Genomic DNA, 24,998 nt, shown 5'->3' on the forward strand with positions numbered 1-24,998 from the left:
ATCCCCCCCCACCCCCCGGTTGTGTCCTCTTCCCCCTATTTTCCCCATAGCAGTGACCTCTAAGCCCTCCCTACTTCTCCCCCAGCAGTGTCCTCTGCTCCCCATCCCCCTTCCCTCCGATGGACAGGTATTTTAAAAATGTGAATTCCCAGCAAGTGGCTGGGGATTCGGATTTTACTGCCCCCCCCCCACCCTATTGCCCTAAGGCAGCCTTATGCTGGCACACAGCATTCCCATCAAGTGGCTTTGGATTCGGATTTTACTGCTGCCAGTAGAGTTAATGTTTATGCCCTTTTTTCTGCTATCTGGGGCTCCCTAAGATATCCACTTATGCCTGTACAAAGGTGCAAATACAAATCTGTTTCCCTGCTGTAAAGTGTTTTTCTTTGTTTCTGTGTCTAAAGCTGGCCATACATGGATAGAAAATCGTCTGAAAAAAACGTTTGCTTTTTTCAAAGATCTGTCGAGCGCCTGTGTGGTAACTCCATCATTGTATCTTATTGTTTTCAACACTTCACACATTATCAATCGTTAACTACATAAATGGTACATTGTTTGTTGATCAAACGATTCAGGGGTAACATTTTCACACGCACGTGTGCTGTACTTTTTTACGAACTGTTTATGATCTGTCCCACTACTAATGTTTAGAAAATCATTTGATTGAGCAACAAAATTCCAACATGGCGGTTTGTTCTTTTGGCATAAAACCTTGCAATTCGAGAATCGAAATGAGCCCATTTTGAAAGTTAAATGATCAAACTTATCAAATCGTTTTTTTTTTTTTTATGAACAATTTTCCATCCATGTATGGCCAGCTTTACACCACAGTATGGGCTTCAGTGGTCGGTTTGTACCTGCACCATTAATCAGCATCCTGCTTCTATCCGCACATAAAGCAAATTCAAAGTGTTTTAATTAGATTGACTCATTTCATTACTTGGAGCATTTCCAGCTAAAAGTGGAGTTCTTTTAAGACTAAGAAAAAAACTCTAAAAATGATTTGCTTTTTAGAAAGATGTACAGCATCATGTGGTGATGTTCTGAGCTCACAGATGCTTAGCTGGCAGTCCTTTTGGTGACTGCTCTGCCTAGTCATTATTTGTTTGAGCCAGCTTTATGCCATCTACATACTTTTCTCCAGCAGAGATGTTAGTGGATGGTCCACTTTAAAAATGCTGTGTTTTTGTGACACAGTATACAATTAGGAGGTGTATTGTATCTGTGAGTGAAAAGATTGTCAGTTATATAGTGCCCCATAAATCACTTTTTATGATTGCAGAATGAGCTCAGGATTTTTTTCTTTTCTTTGTGTGTGTAGAACACAGGTTCTTAATCCCTTCATGACCAGTGTCAACACAAAACCAATGTCCAGATTCAAGTTTTACAACTTTGACATGTGTTAGCATAACGGTACATATCATCACAAATACTTAGTGTATCCAGGTGGATTATAGCTGGTTTTCAGGACTGATTCAGCTTTTATTTGGTGGTAAATGTTAACAGATATCTCCTGATTTTTGTTATAAAAAAAAAAGGAAACAAAATAGTAAAAAATAGCATTTCTTTAAACTATAGCCTTTTATTTTTATGCCACTGCCATGATGCACCTACCACCCAAGAAATATCTGCAAAATAAATTCCATTGCTGGTGATTGCAGTGATACCACATATATGTGTGTTTTTTGCTCTTTGTTCCCATAGTAAGGTCAGGAAACAATAGCATTCCTTTTTTTTTTAACCTGTACACATCTGTGCACACTAACACTAATATTCATACTGATAGTAAGTGTAAAACTTTTTTTTCCTTACCAAAAACATGCCACTAACTGAGACATAATCTGGCCATAGATTATACAATTTTCTTATCCAATTTCCTTTATATTTATCTTCAGCTATGTAATGCAAGGGCCTACCTGATTGCATGCACATTGAAAGTGTTTAGGTTTGGCCTCATATTTCATGGTTTTGGTAAATCTAAAACTGTTTTGTGTGTGGCCAGCCTAACATTTACATTGTATCTTTTCTTCCTGTTGCCAATCCTCTTCACAGAGGAACAACATTGGAGCGGGCAACAATGTGAATGATTACTGTGACAGCCAGTCAAAAGGGTATGACTGCACTCTTGTGATTGGGATACAGATCATTAGTATGAGACCCAGGGCTGTCACTGAAAGCCCACTCATCCAGCACAAACACAGTTTACACACACACACTGCCCAAAATTGAAGCCTACTGCTGTATTTATATAGTGGCAACATTTTGTGCAGTGCTTTACACTATAAATGGAAACTCTCTGCATGAAGGTCAAAAAACCCCTTCAGTTTGCAGCTCCCTGTCCCCCCTTATACTTGTCTGAGCCCGATCTCGATCCAGCGATGTGCATGAGAACAGCAGCTTTCAGCTCTCTACCTCCTCATTGGCAGCAGGAGCCATTGGCAGTCATAGCCAGTGAGGAGAGAGCAGGGCCAAGCCAGCTCTGTTTGTCAGTGGACACACACAGCCTGCATGGAGCGAGCATGTACAAGTCTCCTTATAGTAAGCAGCTTGTTATAGGGGAACTTGGAGCAGAGGAGTGCCAGGACACCGACAGGAGACCTCGAAAGAGCAGCATTGGGGCTGCACTGTGCAAAACCATTGCACAGAATAGGTAAGGTATTGCATCTTTGTTGTTTAAAGTACAGAAGTAAATTACTTTTTTAGTATCATTTTATTGGTGTGTTTTATAGATCTGACTGACCTGAGCCAAAAATGTGCATTGCTCTTCTTCGTTGTCCTTATAAGGCAACTTGAGCCATTGCTGTTCGTTGTCTTATAAGTGTAGTGATTTTTAGAAAAAGGTATAGTTCACTGTGCCACATATATCACATTTATTGTCATGGGCAACTTTGTGCAAATTTTGAAAGGTTTTTTTCGGCCAGGCAAATAATTTTAGTATATTATTTATTGAAGTGGGTTACAAGGGAAAGTCTTAGTATGCTAGTACACCTAAAAAAAAATAAAAAAAATTTTTCTTATAAAACAATTCCCTGGCTTGGTAAAATTTTTATTATCATATATTAGTTTTACATTAGAAATACATCAAATTTTCCATACATTCACTATCAACCATTAACAAAATTTTCATTTTACCCTCCCCCCCCCCCTTTTTCGGTCACCCCCTACTATTCCCTTACTCTATTCCTTTCTTTTATCTCTTTCCCTTCTCTTCCTCTCTATTCCACTGTTTAGTCCTACCTTCTTATTCTTCTGTCCATTAACTAGATACTTGTTACTGACCTTCCTCTCCCTTACATTCCGATCAGTTCTATATATCTCTTGGACACCTTAAAGTCCCTCCATCTATCCCACATTTCTTGAATTTTTCAATCTTATCTTCTTCATGATATAATTATTCCATCTCATGTATAAACTCTACTCTATTTATCCAATCTTTTATTTTTGGGGTTTCCTGTTTCTCCCAGAATCTAGGAATCAAACCTTTAGCCGCATTTAATAAATAAAATATTATCGTGTTCTTATATAGTTTAAATCAGAATTATGGAATAAACAAACCCAAGGATCTTTCAATACATGAATCCCCGTTATGTCCTGTATTTGTTGTATTACTCCTTGCCAAACTTCTTTAATACACTCCTACCAAATATATGCCATTGTACCTTTAATCCCACATCCCCTCCAACATAAAAGTGAATTCCCTGATTGTAAATGATGTGCCACACTGGGGGTAATATACCACCTTGCTAAACATTTAAAATTAATTTCTACTATATTCATATCCACCGCACCGAGCACTAATTTGAATATTTTCTTTTTTTTCCTGTTCATTTAATTTTGGTCCAAGTTCCTTTTCCCACTTTTCTATGAACAGTGGCAGGACAGTTCCAGATAACTTTGTAAGAAGTTTATATATACGAGAAGTAACTTGTTTTTGCATAGTATCCAAACTAAAGCGTTTTCAAATGGATACATGTCCTTTTCCGTTCTTAGTGGCTGTGAGAGCGCTGCAACAAAATGTCTTGATAGTAACGCCAGTTATCCAGCATAGAAAATATTTCTGTCTTATCCTTTGAATCTAAAAAAGAACACAACTCCCCATTATCACAGTGATATCTTCTAAATGTGCATTTCTATCTTTTACCATTTACTGATTTACCGGCAATATTCTCTTTCCCTTGGGGGGGGGGGGGGTAATTCCCCGATTGGTATTAGCAATGAACTCCCAACCTTTTGTTTGTGAATTCTATCCCATATCCTAAAAACATTCCGTGTTAAAATACTTGTGTTTACAGAGACATTTCGATACAGTTGTGAAAGGCAAATATTCTTATCTAATTGTGTCCCACTCATTGTATTTTCTATCTTTATCCAACTTTTCCTCCCTGAGTTGTATATCCAATCTGCTATTCATGAAATAAGCACAGAATAAATCTGGCACATTTATTCCTCCATTAATTCTGTCTCTACATAGTAATTAATATTTAACTGTTTTTTATTCACCTATATATATGAGTATCATCATTTTTATGGTCTGAAATAACTACCCCAGTAGATATATTGGAAGCATATGAAATTTATACAGAATCTTTGGGAATATCACCATCTTGACCATATTTATATGACCTATCCACGACGATGATCCTATTGATAATCTCAATTCTTCTTTCAACTCATTTATCAATCGAATATAATTTATTTGGTATATATTGTTTAAGGAAGCAGTTGTCTTAACTTCTAAGTAATTCACTTCTCTCCATATAAAGGGGAAGGCTTTCTGTAGGGTCTGTTTATCTTTCTTTGAAACGTTAATATTTAATATCTCTGATTTTGTGGGGTTCATTTTCAAATTTATTAGCTCTCTATAATGTTTAAAATTTTTCATTAGATTGGGTAAAGTTACTCTAGGATTTATGATATAAAATAACATGTCATCGGCATATGCAGCTATTTTTTTTCTCTTCTCCCACAATTCCTTTTTTTTATATATATATATATATATATATATATATATATATATATATATATATATATATATATATTTCAGTCGCTAAGAGCAGTTCTAGGGATATAACAAAAAGTAGTGCCGAAAGTGGGCATCCCTGCCTTGTTCCGTACATTTTAAAGAACTGTGACAATGAGCCATTTACCTTCCCCGCTGATGGGGAACTGTTTATTTTTTTTTATCCATTGCAACATTCTAGGTCCAATTCCTAATGCTTCCAATGTATCAAACATAAATCCCCAGTCTACCCTGTTGAAGGCTTTTTCAGCATCAACCGACAACACTAACATTGACTGCTTCTCTTTCTTACTCTTTTGCAAGAGGAGCAATGATCTTAATCCATTATCCCTTCTTTCCCTCCCCGGGATAAAACCCACCTGATCTAAGTGATTCAAATCCGGCATCAACTCTCTCATCCTATTTGCTGAGACCTTTGTATATAATTTTGTGTCTATATTTATTAGTGATATAGGTCTGTAACTGGGACCCAGACAGATCTTTCCCCTCTTTCGGTATTAGTATAATATATGCTTGCAGTGACTCTCATTTCCATCCCCTCACCCAAAGCATTCATATAATTACACATCCTGGGTCCAAGTTGTCCCTTAAATTTCCTATAATATCTCAAGGTGTATCCGTGTGGTCCAGTGCTCTTTCCTGTGGCTGTACTCTTTAATGCGGCATATATTTCCTCCTGCAATATTATTTTCTCTAAAGCTGCTAAACTCTCTCTTCCTCTAGTCTAGGCAATCCAGCTTCTTCTACAATATACCTGCCTTTTTTTCCCCTCTCTTTCTCCTTCTGACTCTTTCGATTTCTTAGATTTTATTTTGTATAATTTACTACAATATTTTTGGAACGTTTTGGCAATTTCAGTGGTTGAAAAGACCATTTCTCCCTTCTCATCCTTCATTTTCTCTATATAATTTCTCGCCTTCCTTTCCCTTAACCTTCTCATTAAATATTTCCCTGGTCTATTCCCCCACCGATATCCTTCTTTTACCACCATATTAAAAACTCTTTTTGTTTCCTGTTCCATTAAATCTTTTAACTCTTCTCTTTTTTGGATTATCTTCTGCTGTACCTCTATTTCTATTTTTGTCTCATGTAGTTGTTCTAAGTCAAATAATTCCTTTGTTAGTGACCTTATTTTCTTTCGCTGTTTCCAGTGTTGAACTAATAGTGTCATATTTATATTCATTAACAATACACTCTCATATTTGTGTGGAAAATATTCAAAAATTAGTAATACAAACTGTTTTAGTCTTGATTTCTGACTTATGTTTTACATCTTTTAACTACAACCTATTACTATCTTTTTTTTTTTTTTTTCTTTTTTTTTTTAGAGTGCTATATGAGGGAAAGGAGCGTCTCATGTCGGGCTGCGAGACAATCCAAGCAACTCCATACGGGCGCTGTGCTAATGTAAACAATAGCTCGACTACTTCATCAAGAATATTCATCACTTATCGCCGTGCATCTCTGGACCGCACTCAGAACTCTCTTGCAGTCACTGACATCTGTGTGATCATCACCAACAAAGGGGAGATCCCACCTCACACTTTCTGTAAGGTGGACAAAAACCTTAACTGCGGTGTGGTAAGGAAAACCAATGAGAAAGCACTTCAATTAATTAAGTTTTTAAAGTATACCTAAAAGCAAAACTTTTTTTTAGTTATGGATAGAGTGGAGAAGGATTGGAACCACTTCCAGTTGTTATTGTTGTCTGTGTCCCAGTTAGGGAGATTGATCCTCTACTTGTCCTGTTTATCATTATCATTGAAAGTGAAAGTAAAAGAAACCCCAAACTTTAGGTTTTCCCCAGAACAGTATTAGCGGGGAAATCTTCCAAAGAGGACAGTTGTTTTGGTGACCTGGGTGTCCCCAAGGAATTCCCTTAATTTGCAGGAATTTTCTCCCACTTTCTATTTGGCTATGGGACAAAAAGTGAAGAAAAACCTTTGCAATTCAGCTTGCAAAGCAACAAAATGTGATTATTTTAAGGGGAGCTAATTCTTTTCTATACCCACTGTACTTCTGTAGATTGGGCACTATTGGCCTCATACATAAAGGTATCTAAAGTAAGAACTGCCTGTGCTGTCTATAAGAGCCAATCAATTTAAAACAGAGTTGGGGAGAATCTGGTTGTATTAGATCAGCTTTTCTCAACTAATGGATTATGTAGATGTTGGATTATGAAGATTCTAGTGTGACTTGAGCTACATTCAGGGAAATGATCCCCCACTTGAGCTACATGCAGGGTAAATTTCAACTGACCAACACAAGGGGGAAATTTTCCAATGACTACCAGTGTAAGGAGTACATTTTACGTAGACCATTAATGTTATGGCACTCCACAATTTTCACTGTCTGCATTTCTTTTTACCATAATATTATTCATATCATTTCTTCAACCGATAACACAAATGGATTGTGAACTGTATGTATAATCCCTTTTAAAAAGGCTTTTCCAGGACCTGAAAAAATTATTTCAAGGCTCGCTCCATGGTAAAAAGGTTTAGAAAGGCTTCTTTAGATAATCACAGTTTGATTCTATTTCCAGGCCCCCTTTATTTTTTGCATTTAGCATAAAGGCTGAATAGCTCTTATTGGTATCTTGATCAGTTAACGTTGGACAAGCCATTCTCTCCTGGTGGCTCAGTTTGTGCTCATTTAGATATGTTCATTGATAATGCACTGATGCATATGTTTGACTGTTTTGGACAAATAAGTGTGCTTTTAATGTAGGCCAATCCTAAATGTGTTTTATCCTTTCCTTTTTTAGTGGGGATCCAATGTATTTCTGTGCTATAAGAAGTCTGTGCCTGCATCCGACTCTATTGCTTATAAGGCTGGTTAGTATAACATACATTTTAAATGTCTGTGAACTAGGCTTTTTTTAAAGCTTTATGTTTGAATAATTTTACCCTTGTAAAAGACGATTAAGAGTAAAGCTGTATGCAGGTAGTTACATTGGGCCTAGTAACTCTTTTCAGCTGTGTGTTTTAAGAAGCAAAAAAAAAGAAAAAATAGTACTCAAGGGGGAACTGGGAATACAATCAATTGTAGCTGTAGAGTAAACCACAAACTTAAAACTACATTATTGAAAAGTCTAATGGTTGGCCATACATTCTTCGATAAATGATTTTCTTTTCTGATCGATCTCTTCAGATAGGAGTAATCAGTCTGTAGTCAACAACTGTGTTGACCAATATGCCACATGTAGGGAAGTGGATTTTGATAGTTAACCACTTCATGCCTAAGGGTAAAACAAATCTTAAAGCCTAAGCACAATTTTGCAACTTTGACATGTGTTGGCAAAATTGTACATATCATCACAACCACTTTGTGCATCCAGGTGGATTATACCTTGTTTTTTTTCAGGACAAATTGGCCTTTCATTTGGTGGTGAATGGTAATGGATATCTCCTGACTTTTTTTTTTATTATCAAAGGAAAACTGACCCAAAATAGTAAAAAAAAAAACAAAAAAAAACCCCCGAACTTTTTTTTTTTTTTTAATATAGTTGTATATTTCTTGCTACTACCATAACCAACCACCAAAGAACAACCCAAAATTATTTCTCCTGCTCATAATGATCACATCGATACCACATGTGTGGAGTTAAGTTGTTGTTTGTACCCGTAGTACGGTCCAAAAACAATGGTGCATATTCCTACTTTTTTTTTTTTTCATCCTGCCATTAACTGACACTGATACTAATTTAAAAATTAAAAAAAATCCTGTCCAAAAAAAAAACTGACCTTCACCCTAACACTAACCCTGGCACTGACCTAGATCAAACCTTGATCTAGGTTCTTTTTTTTTTTTTTTTAATTTAACCACGTGCCCTCCAGAGGATTTACCCCCATTCCTGACCAGGCCATTTTTTGTGATAGGGCACTGTTACTTTAACTGACAAATGCACGGTCATGCAACGCTTAAATTTATGTCTTTTTCCCCACAAATAGAGCTTTCTTTCAGTGGTATTTGATCGCATCTGCTTTTTTTTTATTTTTTGCGCTATAAAGAAAAAAAGACCAACCGACTTTTTGCTATCAACGTCCAGTAAAAAAAATTTAAAAATCAAATTTTGTCGTAAAATTAGGCCAAAATGTATTCTGCTACATATCTTTGCTAAAAAAAACAAAAAAAAAAACCCAATACGTGTAAGCAATACATGCAGAGCAATACAAAGCAATGTGCAGGGGCTGACGGGAGAGATCTGTATTGTTTACATACAGGACTCGCCCCCGTCTGTGATACACGGCGATCGCCGGGTGTTGGCGGGGAATCACCGTCCAGGACCCTGTGATTGACAGGTGAGGCCACCAATGGTGGCGCTGGTAGGGCTTACGCGTTAACAAGTCCTGTATTTATGTCCTGGTGTTTTGTGTGTCCTATGGATCAATAAATACACACTATATTTATCCTCCGGTGTGTGGCTGACTTTTCTTCCTATTACATCGTGTGTGGTGGTGAGCCAGAGCCTGCACCTGTTGTGGTGCGATCTGGATTGTTTGCCTGAGCGGTATAGCTTTTGTTCTTTGGATTCTGCCCCCACCTGGGAATGCAAAATCACATATATACATATACATGATTTTTGCGCAGCCCTGCCACCCTGTAGCAGTATTCCCGCTATAGAGTGGCGGGAAAGCAGTTAATTTTTTTATTATTTCTTTTTTTGCAATGTATCTCTCTCCTTCATTCAGAGAGAGAAAACTAGGGGACGGGCTTCACAGTAACTGATCACTGTGATATCCAATCAGAGGCGTTCTTAATCCCGATCGTACTCACAGCACAAACAGAGGTATGCAAATTAATGGCCCCATGCAAAAAAAGCTCAGTCCAGTGGGGCCGCTAATTTGTGTACGCTTGGCACCAAGGGGTTAAAGTGTAACTTCACTGCATCTGAGCATCACAAACTAAAAATGCTATTTTAATTTATTTTTACTATTCAAAGCAAACTCCCCCATCCATCCATGTCTCCATGCTTTATTTTGCTGAGAAGTCATTTTGAAAAACATCCTTGGCATTTCTGGCAGTGGCCATCTTGTGTAAGGACAGATGATTCATGTATCATTTACTTTCTGGAATCCATCTGCCCTTATTTCAGGGAGAGCTGAGAACTCTCCCTACTTTCCTGGAGTCTCCTGGGATGTTTGACATCATTTGCCTAGGCATGGAAGCCAGGAAGTAACCGAAGAAATGTAAAAAAAAGTGTTAAAACAAGTAGGGATAATACACCTTCCTATCTGTTTACTATTGCTAGCAGCATAAGGATTAAACATAGTCCATGTGGATTGAGAAGGTGGAGTTCTGCTTTAAGATACAATTATTATCGTTCGCATCTCTGTTTCCTCCATGTAATCTGATCAATCGAAATATGATTGTATTCATTACATGAATGTATTTGATCAACTCAGTTTGATCAAAATTGAGTCTAAATTGATCAGAAGGGAGGTTATGTCTTTGGGACTGTTTGCGCATTTTTTAGTTTTAGTCAAATTGCACATCAATTGGTTAATAAAGTGTGTACGGGCCATCAAAAAGACCAGTGTGAATGTGCAAAGTGCATCTATAGTGGCAAATCTGCGGTCATGTGTAGAATACACTAACTTGACTTCTGATTGGCTACTGCACCTTTCCCAACCTCATTGTTCTATAAAATAAACCTTGTGTTGGTGCTTCTCCTTTGAATTGGAAGGACAAGACCATACACATCTTTTAGGAGAGATCTTTTTACCCTGCTTTAGCTGCAATGACATATTTTTGCTTTGAAAATTTGCTTCAAAGTTTTATAAGGCTGCGGATGCTTTGTGGACCGTTATATAGTTCATCCTGTTATCTGGTTAAAGGGCATTGAAAACCACAACCCACAGGGGTATATTTAAATGGAAGTATTCAGAAATGCAGGAACTTGAAGTGAAACCGCTTTGCTAAGAGAGCAAAGGTTTTGCAGTGCAGGTGGACGGAGAGGCAATAGCTGATGTGTAGCTGCCTGGAGATCAGCTCCCAGGCTGTGCTGGGTTAACTGTTGAGGTCTCCAAAATTTTTTTTGAACAGCAGGCAATGTTGTATGGAGCAAGATATTTATGGTCTCATCTCATTTTTATTTATTTTTACATTTCTACTTTCCAGAAAATGTGTATGGCATGGGTATTGGCAGACAAATGTATTGCATAATATTATTGAGTAACTTCATGCTCTTCAGCCTGTAGACTGTCATAACATATTGTGACTGGTTTTGACACAATGTAGTTGAGTCAGTTTTCCTACAAACGATCCAAAACAGGGTAGGCAATTTTTCTAAAGGGCCACATGAGAAACTGGGACTGTTGTGGAGGGTCAAACGTTATTCTTTATTTTTAATTTTGGACCTAGGAAGGTCCAGAAAACAAATGTGCAACTAAGAATAATAGATACATCTGCTCATAAAATGGGGCTCTTTCAGATGGGCAGTCATCGGGTGGGGAGGCTGAGCAGTGGTTTTACCCCCTCCCCTCCATTAGCTGACAGGCTTAGAAAGGCATGCTGACTGTGAAGGCATTAATGACTGTATCTGGCCCTGGGGACACAATTTACCCAGGTCTGGTCTAAAACCAGTGCTTACAGCAACATTTTCAGACTGTTTCTTTCAAAGTTAAAGTGTACGCCTTGACATTACCCAAATGTACCCCCCCAACATTCCCTTTCCCTCTCTAGATCATGTCAAAGTATTTATTTTATATTTTACCCTGTTCCTTTAGTGAGAAACAGCTTTTATTACTTCCTTTGTCATTATCATCAGACTTGCTAAATTCTTGCTTTGGCAGCTGCTGGATTTTCATTTTTTTTATTGGTGCTCCTGACATGCTCCAGACCTACATCTCCCAAGAGCCCTTTACCTACACATAATTTGTTGATAAAATCTTAAGAGTAAAGGCAACAGCATTGTTTTGTTGGGAAATAAATCAATGTATACATGTGGAATAGGACAGACAGTGGTGTGAATAAGACCTATGTAGATCCACAGGCAGGGCTCGCAGTGTTGATTGGGATTTCAGTGCCTTTGTCAGGCCAGTGGAAATCAGCAGTTAGATAAATTTCTGACCAATCTACATGTAATTTGAAGCATTTGCTAAAGAATAATCGCTGTATTTTTTTTCCCCCAATATTCCCTGATACGCACTTTAAATAGTGAATTGAAACAAATTAGGCCCTCATGCTTGAAATTATCCGGAGGGAAGGTCGATCCTGTTTTCCTCTGCAGCCAATGTTTTGTTATTCTGTACTGCCCTGTATTATAGAGATTTCTGCAGTTTGTTAGAAACAGATTGACAGATATTGTGCTGAGTGCAACTAGCCCTTGGTGGTTGAATCCCTTGTTGCCACAAAATTATTAAGTGAGGCATTGCAAAAAGCAGTATGTAAATTTCAATATTGTAGAACAAGCAGTCATTTCTTTACAGATTTAGCTCCATTAAAGTAAAAGTTTTAATTTTTTATTGCTTTACTGAAAATCTAAATCCTCTTTCATATTGCAACCCTTAAAACCACTTGTGTTAAATTGTCATCTAATTACAAAATGTGGGCTACCAGCTCATTTACTCATTTTGTGTCATCGAGAGTAAAATGGCAAAACATTTGACATAGTGGGATTTCTAAGGCACAACACAATTGTTATACAGTTTATTTGTACACACACATTTAAAACAAATATTTTGTGACATCAATTTTGGTGTCTAAAAACACACGTGTTGAAGCTTGTATCTCAAATACGGTATAAATTACACATTCAGATTCTCGATGCGTTTCTTGGATTTTATCCACTTAATCAGGAGCTAGAGATGAATATCACTGGATATAAAAACATACATTAACATATTCTGGCGAAATGTACATATATGGTTTTTTTTTATCCCGTTTACCTGTATATGTTAAAAAGAAAGAGACATAAGGAAAGCTGTCGAAGCCTCAGGCAGGGAGGCGTGTCTATATGTAGGGATTCCACTGAGGTGATTAAGACAAAGGACACTACAACAGCATACCGATGGATTATCATTATCCCATGTATTAAATTGAATGAAGAGGCTGTATGTTGTTGGAATTATCTATAATGTGTAATGAAATATATTGTCTATTATTATTTATTTATAATTATTCCTTAGAACATATCCCCAAGTATATACAGTGGATAGAAAAGTCTACACACCCATGTTAAAATGTCAGGTTTCTGTGATGCAAAAAAACACAAAGATAAATAATTTCAGAACTTTTCCCACCTTTTAACGTGACCTACAAACTGTACAACTCAATTGAAAAACAAATCTTTTGGGGGGGGTGAGTAAACATAAAAAAAATAAAATATTGTGGTTGCATAAGTGTGCACACCATCTCCCTCTTATAATTGGGGATGTAGCTGTGTTCAGAATTAAGCAATCAACATTCAAAATCATGTTAAATAGGAGTCAGTGCACACCTGCCATCATTTAAAGTGCCTCTGATTAACCCCAAATAAAGTTCAGCTGTTCTAGTAGGTCTTTCCTGACATTTTCTTAGTCACATCCTACAGTAAAATCATGGTCCGTAGAGAGCTTCCAAAGCATCAGAAGGATCTCATTGTTAAAAGGTATTAGTCTGGGGAAGGGTACAAAACAATTTCCAAGGTATTAGATAGTCATCATCAAGTGGAGAAAATATGGCGCAACAGTGACATTACCAAGAACTGGACATCCCCCCAAAATAATGAAAAAACAAGAAGAAAACTGGTCTGGGAGGCTGCCAAGAGGCCTACAGCAACATTAAAGGAGCTGCAGGAATATCTGGCAAGTACTGGCTGCGTGGTACATGTGACAACAATCTCCCGTATTCTTCATATGTCTTGGCTATGGGGTAGAGTGGCAAGACTGAAGCCTTTTCATTCGAAGAAAAACATCCAAGCCAGGCTAAATTTGGCAAAAACACATCTGAAGTCTCTCAAAAAGCATGTGAGAAAATGTGCTATGGTGTGATGCAACTAAGGTTGAACTTTTTGGCCATATTTCCAAAAAATCTGTTTGGCGCAAAAATAACACTGCACATCACCAAGAGAACACCATACCCACAGTGAAGCATGGTGGTGGCAGCATCATGCTTTGGGGCTGTTTTTCTTTATCTGGAACTGGGGCCTTAGTCAAGGTAGAGGGAATTATGAACAGTTCCAAATACCAGTCAATATTGGCACAAAACCTTCAGGCTTCTGCTAGAAAGCTGAACATGAAGAGGAACTTAATCTTTCAGCATGAGAACGACCCAAAGCATACATCCAAATCAACAAAGAAATGGCTTCACCAGAAGAAGATTAAAGTTTTGGAATAGCCTAGCCAGAGCCCAGACTTGAATCCGATCAGATACCTGGTTTAACTGGTTGCGCAGAGGGGTGTCAGCACAAGTCTTTACAAGTCTTTACTATTGAAGGACAGGCAGGCTGTGCTCCCAGCACAATCAAAAAATTGATCATGCTGAGATGGATGTACTCATACCTACCATGGTCAGTTTGTAATAGGAGAGCAAGGGGACTGGCAGGATCACCATGTATTTCACACAAAGGAAGAAATACAAAGAGAACAGGATACTTATTAACACAAGTACATGGTACAACATACAGAAATCAGGAGTATGAAATGATGTGTAAAAACATATTACTTTGTTTAATGAGGTATTTACAGATGAACTATACTGACTTTATAATTTTTATTCTGACAGATATGATCTTCAGATATCCAGAAGAAGATTATGAATCATTTCCGCTACCTGAGTCTGTGCCTCTCTTCTGTCTTCCAATGGGAGCAACCATTGAATGCTGGGCTCCAGAAATTAAGTACCCACTTCCAGTCTTTTCTACATTTGTCCTCACTGGCTCCAATGCAGAGAAGGTAAATGCTAAATACTGATTTTTTTCTTTATCATACTTCCCAGGATATGGGGCATCTTCATATTCATTACATTAGGATTATGCTGCCACTTTCAGGTGATTGGATACTGTAAATAAAAAAACCAAAAAAACTAAAAAGCAGGAGCGCCTGTCAAGGCATAATTTGCATTTTTTGATAGTGTCTTTAGGTGATGGCTATGCCTCTGCTCAGATTTCTTCTTTAGCTGATTTTTTTTCAAGATTTCCATTCAGAAATAGGAGAGTAGCTTATCCAGACCTGAGACCTGTGGCTATTTGCCTAGAGGACTAATACCTGGACCCCGTGACAGACACATGGGTGTACGGTTTGTAATGTTGTTGGTTGACCTGGCCTTGTGGACAGGCAGAATGCTATACAAGTCTTGAGGGTGGGGGAAAAAGATTCCTTTTTTTTGCTGGTTACTCTCCATGAACGGGTTCATATACAGCTTCCTGGGCTCTGTAGTCCTCTTTCCTGGGGTGCTTGTCTTGCAGGATCTGTTTCTTAAACTTTAGTAGTTCCTTGAAAATCAGGGCACAGTTTTGGTGTTTTTCTGTACTTGTTCATTGTCTGTTTACTGTGTCTCCAGTTAGTGTCACAGCCAGTCCAGGGGATTACACGACTGTAGCAGAGTTTTGGGGGGAGGCTCCTTGGTGCCGATAAGATCTTTGGCAGTGAAACCTGTTGCTGACAAGGCCTGTGCTTGTAGTCACACTGGAAGAAAAAACATTAAAGGTTCAGTTCACTTCTAGCCTGTTCACAATCAATTGGTTAATTTTTGGATTGTCCCCATGACTTGTTTGAGTATAGTTGTAGATGGACCTCGTAGCAGTGGTGTGGAGCTTGTTTCCATTTTTGCAAGATAAATTTCAAGGACCAGGTATCCCTGAGCAATTGCGGTGGATGCTATGGAGACAACGTTGGATCATTTCTCCCTAATTTATGTCTTTGCTTCATTAAAGATTCTACCTCATCTGCTTTGCATTATTCAGGGGGAGGGCATTCCGGTGATTGATTGCCCTGGACTGACCCTGGAGAAAGTGGTACTTTGACACTGTAAACTTGGCGGAGAAATCATGGTCCTTTCAGGTCGATCTGACCTTTTGTCACAAGTTCTCATCTTCCATCCTTCTTTACAGTTGCTGGTTTTAACAAAATGGCTGTGAAGCCAGTTTCTTGAGAGATGAGTCTGTCTGATTTGGTCATTTTTACCCTGCTGAAAATTGTAGTACTGGACTAGGAGGTAGTGAACATCAGAACTGGACCACGGAGCAACGAAAGAAGGTGGCCAGGTTTGATAAATTGATCAAATAATTTTCTTTTGCATCATGTGGATGGCCTACTGCGTGTGCATCGCTTACCTGGAGAAGTGATGGCACCAGCATGCAGTATGTAATGAAAACATGCTTTGGGCAATGTTCTGCTGGGAAACTTGGAATCCTGCCATTCATGTGCATGTTACTTTGACACATAGCACCTACTACCATTGTTGCTGACAAAGTACATCCCTTCAGAGAAACTGTATTCCCTGATGGCCGTGGCCTCTCAGCAGGATAATGCGCCCTGCCACACTGCAAAAATTGTTCAAGAATGGTTTGAGGAACACAACAATGAGTTTGAAGTTTTGACTTGGCCTCCAGATTCTCCAGATCTCAATCCATTGCACATATGTGGCATGTGCTCGAGAAAAAAAAAAGTACGATCCATGGAAGCCCCTCCTCACAACTTAAAGGAGTTACAGGATCTGCTACTGATGGCTTGGTGCCAGATACCGCAGCATAACTTCAGAGGTCTAGTGGAGTCCATGCCTTGATGGATCAGGACTGCTTTGGTGGCAAAAGGGGGATATACTCAGTATGGGTGGTCATAAAGTTGGCTGTTTAGTGTATGTGTGTATATGTCTGTACGTTAGTTTTATTCCTGACCACTAATCTTGTATGATCAGAACTGCTTTTCTAAGCTGGCATCACTGCTTTTTTTAGGGCTTGTTCACAATAGTGGCAAGGACTGCTGCTCCACTAAAAAGCGATCAGTGCTTAGATTTAGCTTGTTTTTCAGAGGCATTTGATGGGCGGTGAGGAGGCCTGTTTTACCCCGTAAATGCACCATCACTGTGCTGCAACTGCATGCAATGCACACAGTTGCGTGGCAGCTGCAGCACAGCCCCATTCACCTGCATGAGTTGCTCTCAATGGGTGGTAATACCCACCAAATGGGACAGAGTCTAATTCCAGGCCCAAAGCATCATGGCTGCAGCACGTGTAATGACCCTTCATGCTGCTTCTGCAGCTAAAGGGGGATTAATTGGGGGTGTGGTACAAATGCAGCTCAACCATGCGGTTTTACCATCCCCCAACTATGTGAACAAACCCTGTGACTGGGGTGCCTTTGGACTCAAAAAAAGGTTGGGCAACACTGGCGTAAGGGACAAAGTTCACCATTTTTTAGTGACGGCTCATTCTACCAGGAGTTTTTGATGCCTCCTGGGCTAATTGACATCCCACCTCAGTAGGTAAAGTATGTAAAGCTGCTACCTGGTTGGCAAGTTTTGCATGCTGCTTTGTGAGGTGCTAACCTGTTCTGGTTCGGATCTGTTTTTTGCCGAATTGCTGTCCTCTCATGTTCAGTGGTTTGCGATATCCTTGTCGTAAATAAAATGAAGATGTCCTGTGTCCTGGAATGTACAATAAAGAAAATGGGATTTTTCGTTTACTTGTAAGATCCTTTTGGAGTACACCACAGGACACAGGGATTCCTCCCCTCTTCTTCAACTGTTTCATGGCTTGCTACAAAACTAAAGCTATGCCTAACTTAATGGGGTTATACCTGGGCTAGGATTTCCTGTCTTTTTTTGGCCATTGTTCAGTCACCTGAAGGTGGCAGCATTACCCTGTTGTAATGAATATGAAGATGCACACAAATAAAAGGATACTACTGGTAAACTAAAAATCCTTTCATTCCGTATATATGTGTATATAGAACAACACCTTTATTTTGCAGAAGAACTGTATTACAAAACTGGGCACATGGTGCCAGCTTAAACAACTTCTGTGCTTGGTAGCTGTAGTATAGCTAGGAGTCGATTTTGCAGTACGCTTTTACTCTTCTTGCCAAGTTTTCAGGTGGCTACTTGTAATGTATATTATCAATGTTTTGCATGGCTAGGAGGTCTGAACACATTCAGTTGTGGTAAGAGAGGAAGCTAAGCTGTTATCTGGCAAGAACAGCAAAAGCTGATAGCAAGCTCAAAGGACCAGCAAGAGCTGTACAAAAAGGGCCAGAGGGTGTGGATTTCAATGTTTGCAGTCTGTGTAGCAGCAATGCTATATACAAGTGACCATGGCGCTCAACAAGTTTTTATCCTGGTGTCTGTTAGATATTGGTTCATGGTATTTGGTTTTGAACAGCAATTGCAGAGATTAGATTAGGAGAGCAGTTTTTTTTTAAATGGATGAGAATGAGCTGTTCATTAAAATACCAGCTATGGTAACCAAATATCACTGGGTATTCTTTGAAAAACCAGCATAGAGCTAAAGGAAAAGTCCTAGGGAAAATGGTATGTTTTATTGAGTGAGTATTGTCACCACAATATAGTGTGGGTAGTTTATGAAGCTTTTCTGCAAATCATAAATAGAGCACAACAGGTGATATATATATATATATATATATATATATATATATATATATATTATACTTTTTCATATACTAACAAATAACTAAGAATTTTATACGTTTACCATATATAATGCTATAAAGTAAACATTTAGAATGGGGAACAAGTACCAGTAACAAGCTTGATATGAGCTAACCATTTTGGGAGTGTATAAATAAAGATATTCTAATTTTATGTAACCAGAAAATGAAATAGCTCCAATATTCTGTTAAACAAGCCCATTGTAATGAAGAGTCCTATTACCAGGCTTCTCCTGAAATATGTCTGTAGGAGATATGTGATGTGGTGACCCAGGCATGAAACAAAGGGAGGGCTTCAGAAAACAGTGTGCAGTTTTGAATTGAAAATGCTTAGGGCTTATGCAAATGTGTTTTTGTTTTTTTCATACAAGTTGCTTTTTCTCTGAGCTTTGTTCATCATGCCATTGTCCATATTGGAATGGAATGCTTGCTGATTTGTAGTTGGGAAAGCCAATTTATGCTTCGCATTTGTTTATTTGCTTGGGAGAAGAATAATAGGCTTAGTAAATATACTCTGGTTTTTATTGTATATTATGTATTGATAGATATGTTTACTGTATAGATAAATTCGTTAATAGGTAGGCACTTATTGGTTATATCAAATATAACATGTGACAAAAAATATGTGACCAGAATTAGTTTTCTATCAGCAACATAAAACAGATAATAGTCCCAAACAGAATGTTATAAATAATGAACATACAATGAGTGGCAGTCCCAAGGAAATGTAGTCCCGTAGGTAAAGAATTTTCTTTTTCACCATGTGTAAACAATAAGTGATTTTCTCACTCACCAGAAATTGTTGACCCCGATTAAGGTCGTCAAAAAGCGCTTTGTAATCATAAATATTGACAACTTGAAGACGCCACTAGGTAAAACGTGCATAGAAGCATGATCCCGTTACATCCGAGTTCCCATTATGTCATATCCGGTCTGCTGGTAGTGAGGCATGGAACGCACACCTGCCATCACCATTGAGATTTAATACATACACAGGCTGTATACACTGGTGGCAGTATCTGGGCACCGTTACATGTGAGTGCATTGGCTTTTTATCTGTTTGTATAATAATTTTTAATAACTACTACACTTAAAGCATTTTAAGATATTTGGTTTATTTGGGCTACATGGAGCAATATCTTTATCTTGAGGAGAGCCTGGGATTAGGAATCCATCAAAATATCTGTGAGTCTCGCAACCATATATCTGGGGGCTGTCATCTTTGATCCTCTGGATCCATTTTAGGAAACCAGGAAGCCTGATCCATGAGAGCTTGCTGCTGGTTGTCAACATTTATGGTTACAAAGTGCTTTTTGACCACCTTAACCAGGGTCAACAATTTCTGGTGAGTGAGAAATTCATTTATTGTCTATATGTGGTGAAAATGAAAATTCTTTACCTACGGGACTACATTTCCATGGGACTTTCACTCATATGTTCATTGTTTATTGCATTCTGTTTGGGACTATTATCTGTTTTACGTTGCTGATAGAAAACTCTATTTCTTGCCACATATTTTTTTGTCACATGATATATTTGATTTAACCAATTAGTGCCTACCTATTCACAAATTTATCTAATTTAAGTGCATTTCATTATTTAGGGGCAGCTGATATTATTGCTGGCTTAGTGCTGGCATTATTCACCATCTTTTGATCTATTCACTCATTTAGGCGTCACAATATTGCTCTTTCACCAATATGTTTAATGTATAGTTATGTAGATCATGCTTACTCTTTTCTATTGGAGACATTTTTAAAAAAAAATGTATTTCTAAAGTAAACACATCACCATGGTGTAAAGGTTTTCTATAAATACAGTAACCTTAGACTAAAGATACTTAAAAAAATAAATAATCTCACACATTAGTTTGCTTGGGTATTAAAAACAAAATGCAAGCCCAGCCTTATAAAATCATTGATTCAGCTGTACTACAGTGGGTCGCTGCCTGTACACCTTCTTTCATTCAGAAAAGGCCTTGCATTCTTTTCACAGGATGCAGTGCATTCTGTGATCAGAGGAAGGAAGATCATGATGTTCACACTTACCACCTCCAATTGCAGAACACTTTGTATTTGGGAAAAGAATGCAAGGCCTTTCCTGCATTCGGGATAGGGTACAGCAAAGGACCCACTGTGATCAGTGTGCTACAGCCAGAGCTGGAAATCTCAGTGCTGGATGTTCACCACCAACAGGAGAGTGTGGGCTGAATAAAAGTAAGAATTTAATGATCGCATGTGACAGTTAAAGTTGAGGGCTCACTTTGTTTGAGGTAAGGTATTTTTACTGTGCAAATGTACAAACTAGTTTTTGGCTTATCTTTAACTTACTACTTCTTCTCATCAGTGAACTTTCACTTGTTTTCATCAGGTCTATGGTGCTGCTATTCAATTCTATGAACCATACCCTCGAGAGATGCTGTCTGAGAAACAGATGATACAGCTTGGACTTATTACAACTGTGGAGAAGAAAGTATTGACTTCTAAAATTATCAATACCAACAAGTGCATCTGCCTGCTCTCTCACTGGCCGTTCTTTGACACCTTTCGAAAATTTTTAATGTTCATCTTCAAGCTTTCTGTGTCTGGTCCTCACACACTTCCTATTGAAAAGTAAGTGTTTGGCCCTTTAAAGACCAGATATTATTGATGTATGGATTTCCAGTCTAAATTTAGCAGTATCAGAATGCATTGGTTAACATGACAATAATTTTGTAACCTAATCAAATTTGTCTACATTACAATGTTTTTAGGGACATTTAAGGCGTTTATTGGCTCACAGTCTATATACCACCTTAACCCCTGCAGCCTACTAGTTGCTGCAGTATAAATGTCTCCCCCTCTTCCGATGTAACATAATGACAGCTAAGCTGCCAGGCTTGTTTGTAAATAAATCCACGTGATCAGTAAGACTGGCTGCCATAGGGATAGGGAACCAGTCAGAATCAGGCCAAGAGATTTTAGTGACAGTGCAGTCTCGGCAAAAAGAAAATAAATTTAATGTTCTCCTTGCATGCATTATTGTTGCATTAACCTACAGGCTGCAAGTAAGGAGACTTAGTAGCTGCAAAGGGACATTTGAAAGGGACATTTTTTTTATTTTTGATCTGTTGGAAAGTAAAGTGACACTAAACAATATCCTTATTCTCCAAATATAATTCATACACATTCACTACTTAATGGCCCTGTTCTTTATTTTGCATGAAATCATTTCCAGCTGTGTTTTTCTGCCTCCTAATAACATCCTCCCTAAATTCCTGAACCTTTTCTTTATACTTTATCCTTTCATTTGGAACGAGCCGAACTTGTTAGTTGCAGTCATTTGCACTGTTCTTTGCACTCTACATGTCCCATAGTGCATAGTCCCTAGTCCAGCTTGAGAGCATGTAAGAGAAGGTGATTGCGTTCCTACATACAGTGGTACCATGGAAAATGAATATAGCCACCCTGCAACAGGAAGTCAAATCACAGCAGCAAATAATAGGAATTTGGAGAAGGCTGAGAGCAATGGAAAGTACTTTTTGAGCTAAAAATACATACTTAAATAGAATTAAAAAAAAAAAAAAAAAAAAGTTTAGTGTCACTTTGACCATGCAATTTTTTTTTTTGTCTATAAATTCCAGTACATTTACTCTGTCACAGAATGGTATGTGAAATTAAAGCAAGTGTGGAATTACATATTTGACAAAATGTGCCAACTATGCAATAAAACTCACTGTTTTTCATTTTATTTTCAGACATATTTCACACTTAATGCACAATGTTCCTTTCCCATCTCCTCAGAGGCCAAGGATCCTTATGCAGGTAATTTGTTTATGTACTTGGCTGTAGATCTTGTACATAATGGTTGTAGCATTAAAAGGTACGCTACAGTCAGAATTGAAAGTTAAATCATGAAATGCAGTGCATACAGGAAGTTCAGCCTACCCTCAATTACGGTTTTAAACCAGACATTGTGGTAGTGCTGTAATCATCTCAGGAACAAAAATTTTATTTCTTAGCTGTACAGTTGAGGATTCAGGATCTTTAGTGTTTAAAGATGCGTTATATTCAGCTACCTTAAGGTGATGGGACACTGACAAAAAAGCCTCAGGGATATTCTCTATATAAGCCCTCCTACTCCGAATTAGTGTTTTAGTTGATGAACCTCTTCTCTCTACTGAGAAAAGCTTGTCTCTTTCCTATGGAGTTTTTTTTTTTTCCTAAGTTGATTCTCCCATCAATATCATTCATTTTATTTAGCTTGTGGGTCAGGTGACTCCTCAGCTTTGCTTTGGGGCAACATACACAGACCCCTATTAGTAAAGATGTGGAGCCAACCTATAGTGTTGCTGTAGGCAATGGATGCTGCATGGGCGCTCACCTTGGCACGTGGTGCATTGTTTAGTTAGCCTAAGGGTGCTATAGACCCCTTTGGGTATATTCCCACCATAAACGGTAAAGCTGGGATAGGGTATCATCCCTTGTATCCTGATGTGAAGACATCTGCTTTGGCAAGTGCAGGGCTTGAGCCTTTTAAATCTGTGCTAGGGCTCCTATGCCTCAGCCACCGAGGAGCACCACCTGTGACACTTTGAACTATGTGTTGCAGTTATGGATAGAAGACCTCAGCTGTTTAAAATTGGTGCAATTTTTCACCTCTGGCCCAAGTCTCTTGTATCTGGAGCTACTAAGCCTGTGCAGCTTCATTCTCACTTTGAGCACGTGCGTTCAATTTTTACTTTTCTGGGTTCCCTTCTCTTAGCCAGCACCAGCAACTTTATGGCTTCCTTCAGAGCCCAGAACAGAGATCCTATGCTCCTACAGTTAGGTCCATATATATTTGGACGCAGGCACAATTTTAGATTTTTCAGGTATTTACCAAAACATATTCAAGCTATAGCTATAGTTATATAATAGATATAGATTGAAAGTGCACACTCTCAGGTTTAATTTGAGGGTATGTACATCCACATTGGAGAAAGAGTTTAGGAATTACAGCTTTTAAGAGTGGCCATTCCTTCTTTTTCAAGGGACCAAAAGTAATTGGACAATTGTTTCATGGCCATGTGTGGGCTACTCCTTCATTATTTCTTAATCAGTTAAGCAGGTAAAAGGTCTGGAGTTGATTCTAAGTGTGGTATTTGCATTTCAAATCTATTGCTGTGAACCTACATCATGCGTTCAAAGGAGCTGTCCACACCAGTGAAACAGGCCATTATAATGCTTCAAACATGAAACAAATCCATCAGAGAGATAGCAGCAACATTAGGAGTGGCCAAGTCAACAGTTTGGTACATTCTGAGGAAAGAAGAACGCACTGGTGATCTCAGCTTTTAAAAAGGGGTCAAAATCTTTACCAAGTAATTATTGACCTGTTCGTTTAACTTCTATAGTTGGGAAGATACTGGAGAGTTTAATAAGACCACATAGATGAGTTCTTGCTGGAAAAAAATATTTTAAGCAGCAGACAGCATAGACTCATGAAAGCATGGACAGAAGGGTGGTGGTGGACGTGGTATACTTGGATTTTGCAAAAGCGTTTCCCCACACATGGCTAATGTGTAAGGTAAAGTCTACAGGCTTGGAAAATCTGTATGTAAATGGATAGAAAACTGGCTAAAAGATCGTATTCAAAGAGTAGTGGTTAATGATTCATACTCTGAATGGTCTAGGGTTGTCAGTGGTGTACCCCAAGGTTCAGTGTTGGGACCCTTACTTTTTAATATATTTTATAAACAATATAGGGTCTGGGATTAAAAATCCCATTTCAGTCTTTGCAGATGACACCAAGCTGTGCAGTGGAATAACGTCCTTAGAGGATGTCTCCAATTTACAAGCTGACCTCAATGCACTGTTTAATTGGGCAACTATGTGGCAAATAAGGTTTAATGTTGATAAATGTAAGGTTATGCACTTGGGGGCTAAGAATATGCATGCATCATACATACTAGGGGGGGTACAACTGGGGGAATCAATGGTGGAGAAGGATCTGGGGGTTCTGGTAGATGACAAGCTTAATAATGGCATGCAATGCCAAGCTGCATTTTCTAAAACAAGCAAAATCCTCTCTTGTATTAAGAGGTATAGACTCCAGAGAGAGAGATATCATATTACCCCTGTACAAATCATTAATAACACCTCATCTGGAATATGCAGTTCCGTTTTGGGCACCAATTCACAAAAAAGAACATTGCGGAACTGGAGAAAGTACAGAGAAAGGCAACCAAACTGATAAGAGGCGTGGAGGAGCTCAGCTATGAGGAAAGATTAGATGATCACATGGAACAAGGTGCTGTGATTGGTCCAGGTACCATGTGATCTCTTGTGACCAATCACAGATCACAACAGTAAGCAAAATGAAATGAAAGCCATTCATGACAGATTGCTTACAAGTTGTTATGTTATTGC

General features: G+C 38.4%; 1 protein-coding gene across 1 annotated transcript in view; it reads left to right on the forward strand.

Moving 5' to 3' along the window:
* The window catches only part of DENND4C (DENN domain containing 4C), a 180,365-nt gene that overhangs the window by 54,001 nt on the left and 101,366 nt on the right, over nt 1-24,998 (forward strand). Inside the window, exons 3-7 of the mRNA XM_089693962.1 lie at nt 6,349-6,601; nt 7,788-7,857; nt 14,729-14,898; nt 20,980-21,221; nt 22,346-22,412. Coding sequence (XP_089550088.1) covers nt 6,349-6,601; nt 7,788-7,857; nt 14,729-14,898; nt 20,980-21,221; nt 22,346-22,412 — 802 coding nt within the window. The remainder of the gene's footprint in view (nt 1-6,348; nt 6,602-7,787; nt 7,858-14,728; nt 14,899-20,979; nt 21,222-22,345; nt 22,413-24,998) is intronic.

Source organism: Staurois parvus, unplaced genomic scaffold, assembly GCF_062004578.1.
Source record: "Staurois parvus isolate SC_StPar_1 unplaced genomic scaffold, SC_StPar_1.0 ptg000644l, whole genome shotgun sequence".
Taxonomy (NCBI): domain Eukaryota; kingdom Metazoa; phylum Chordata; class Amphibia; order Anura; family Ranidae; genus Staurois; species Staurois parvus.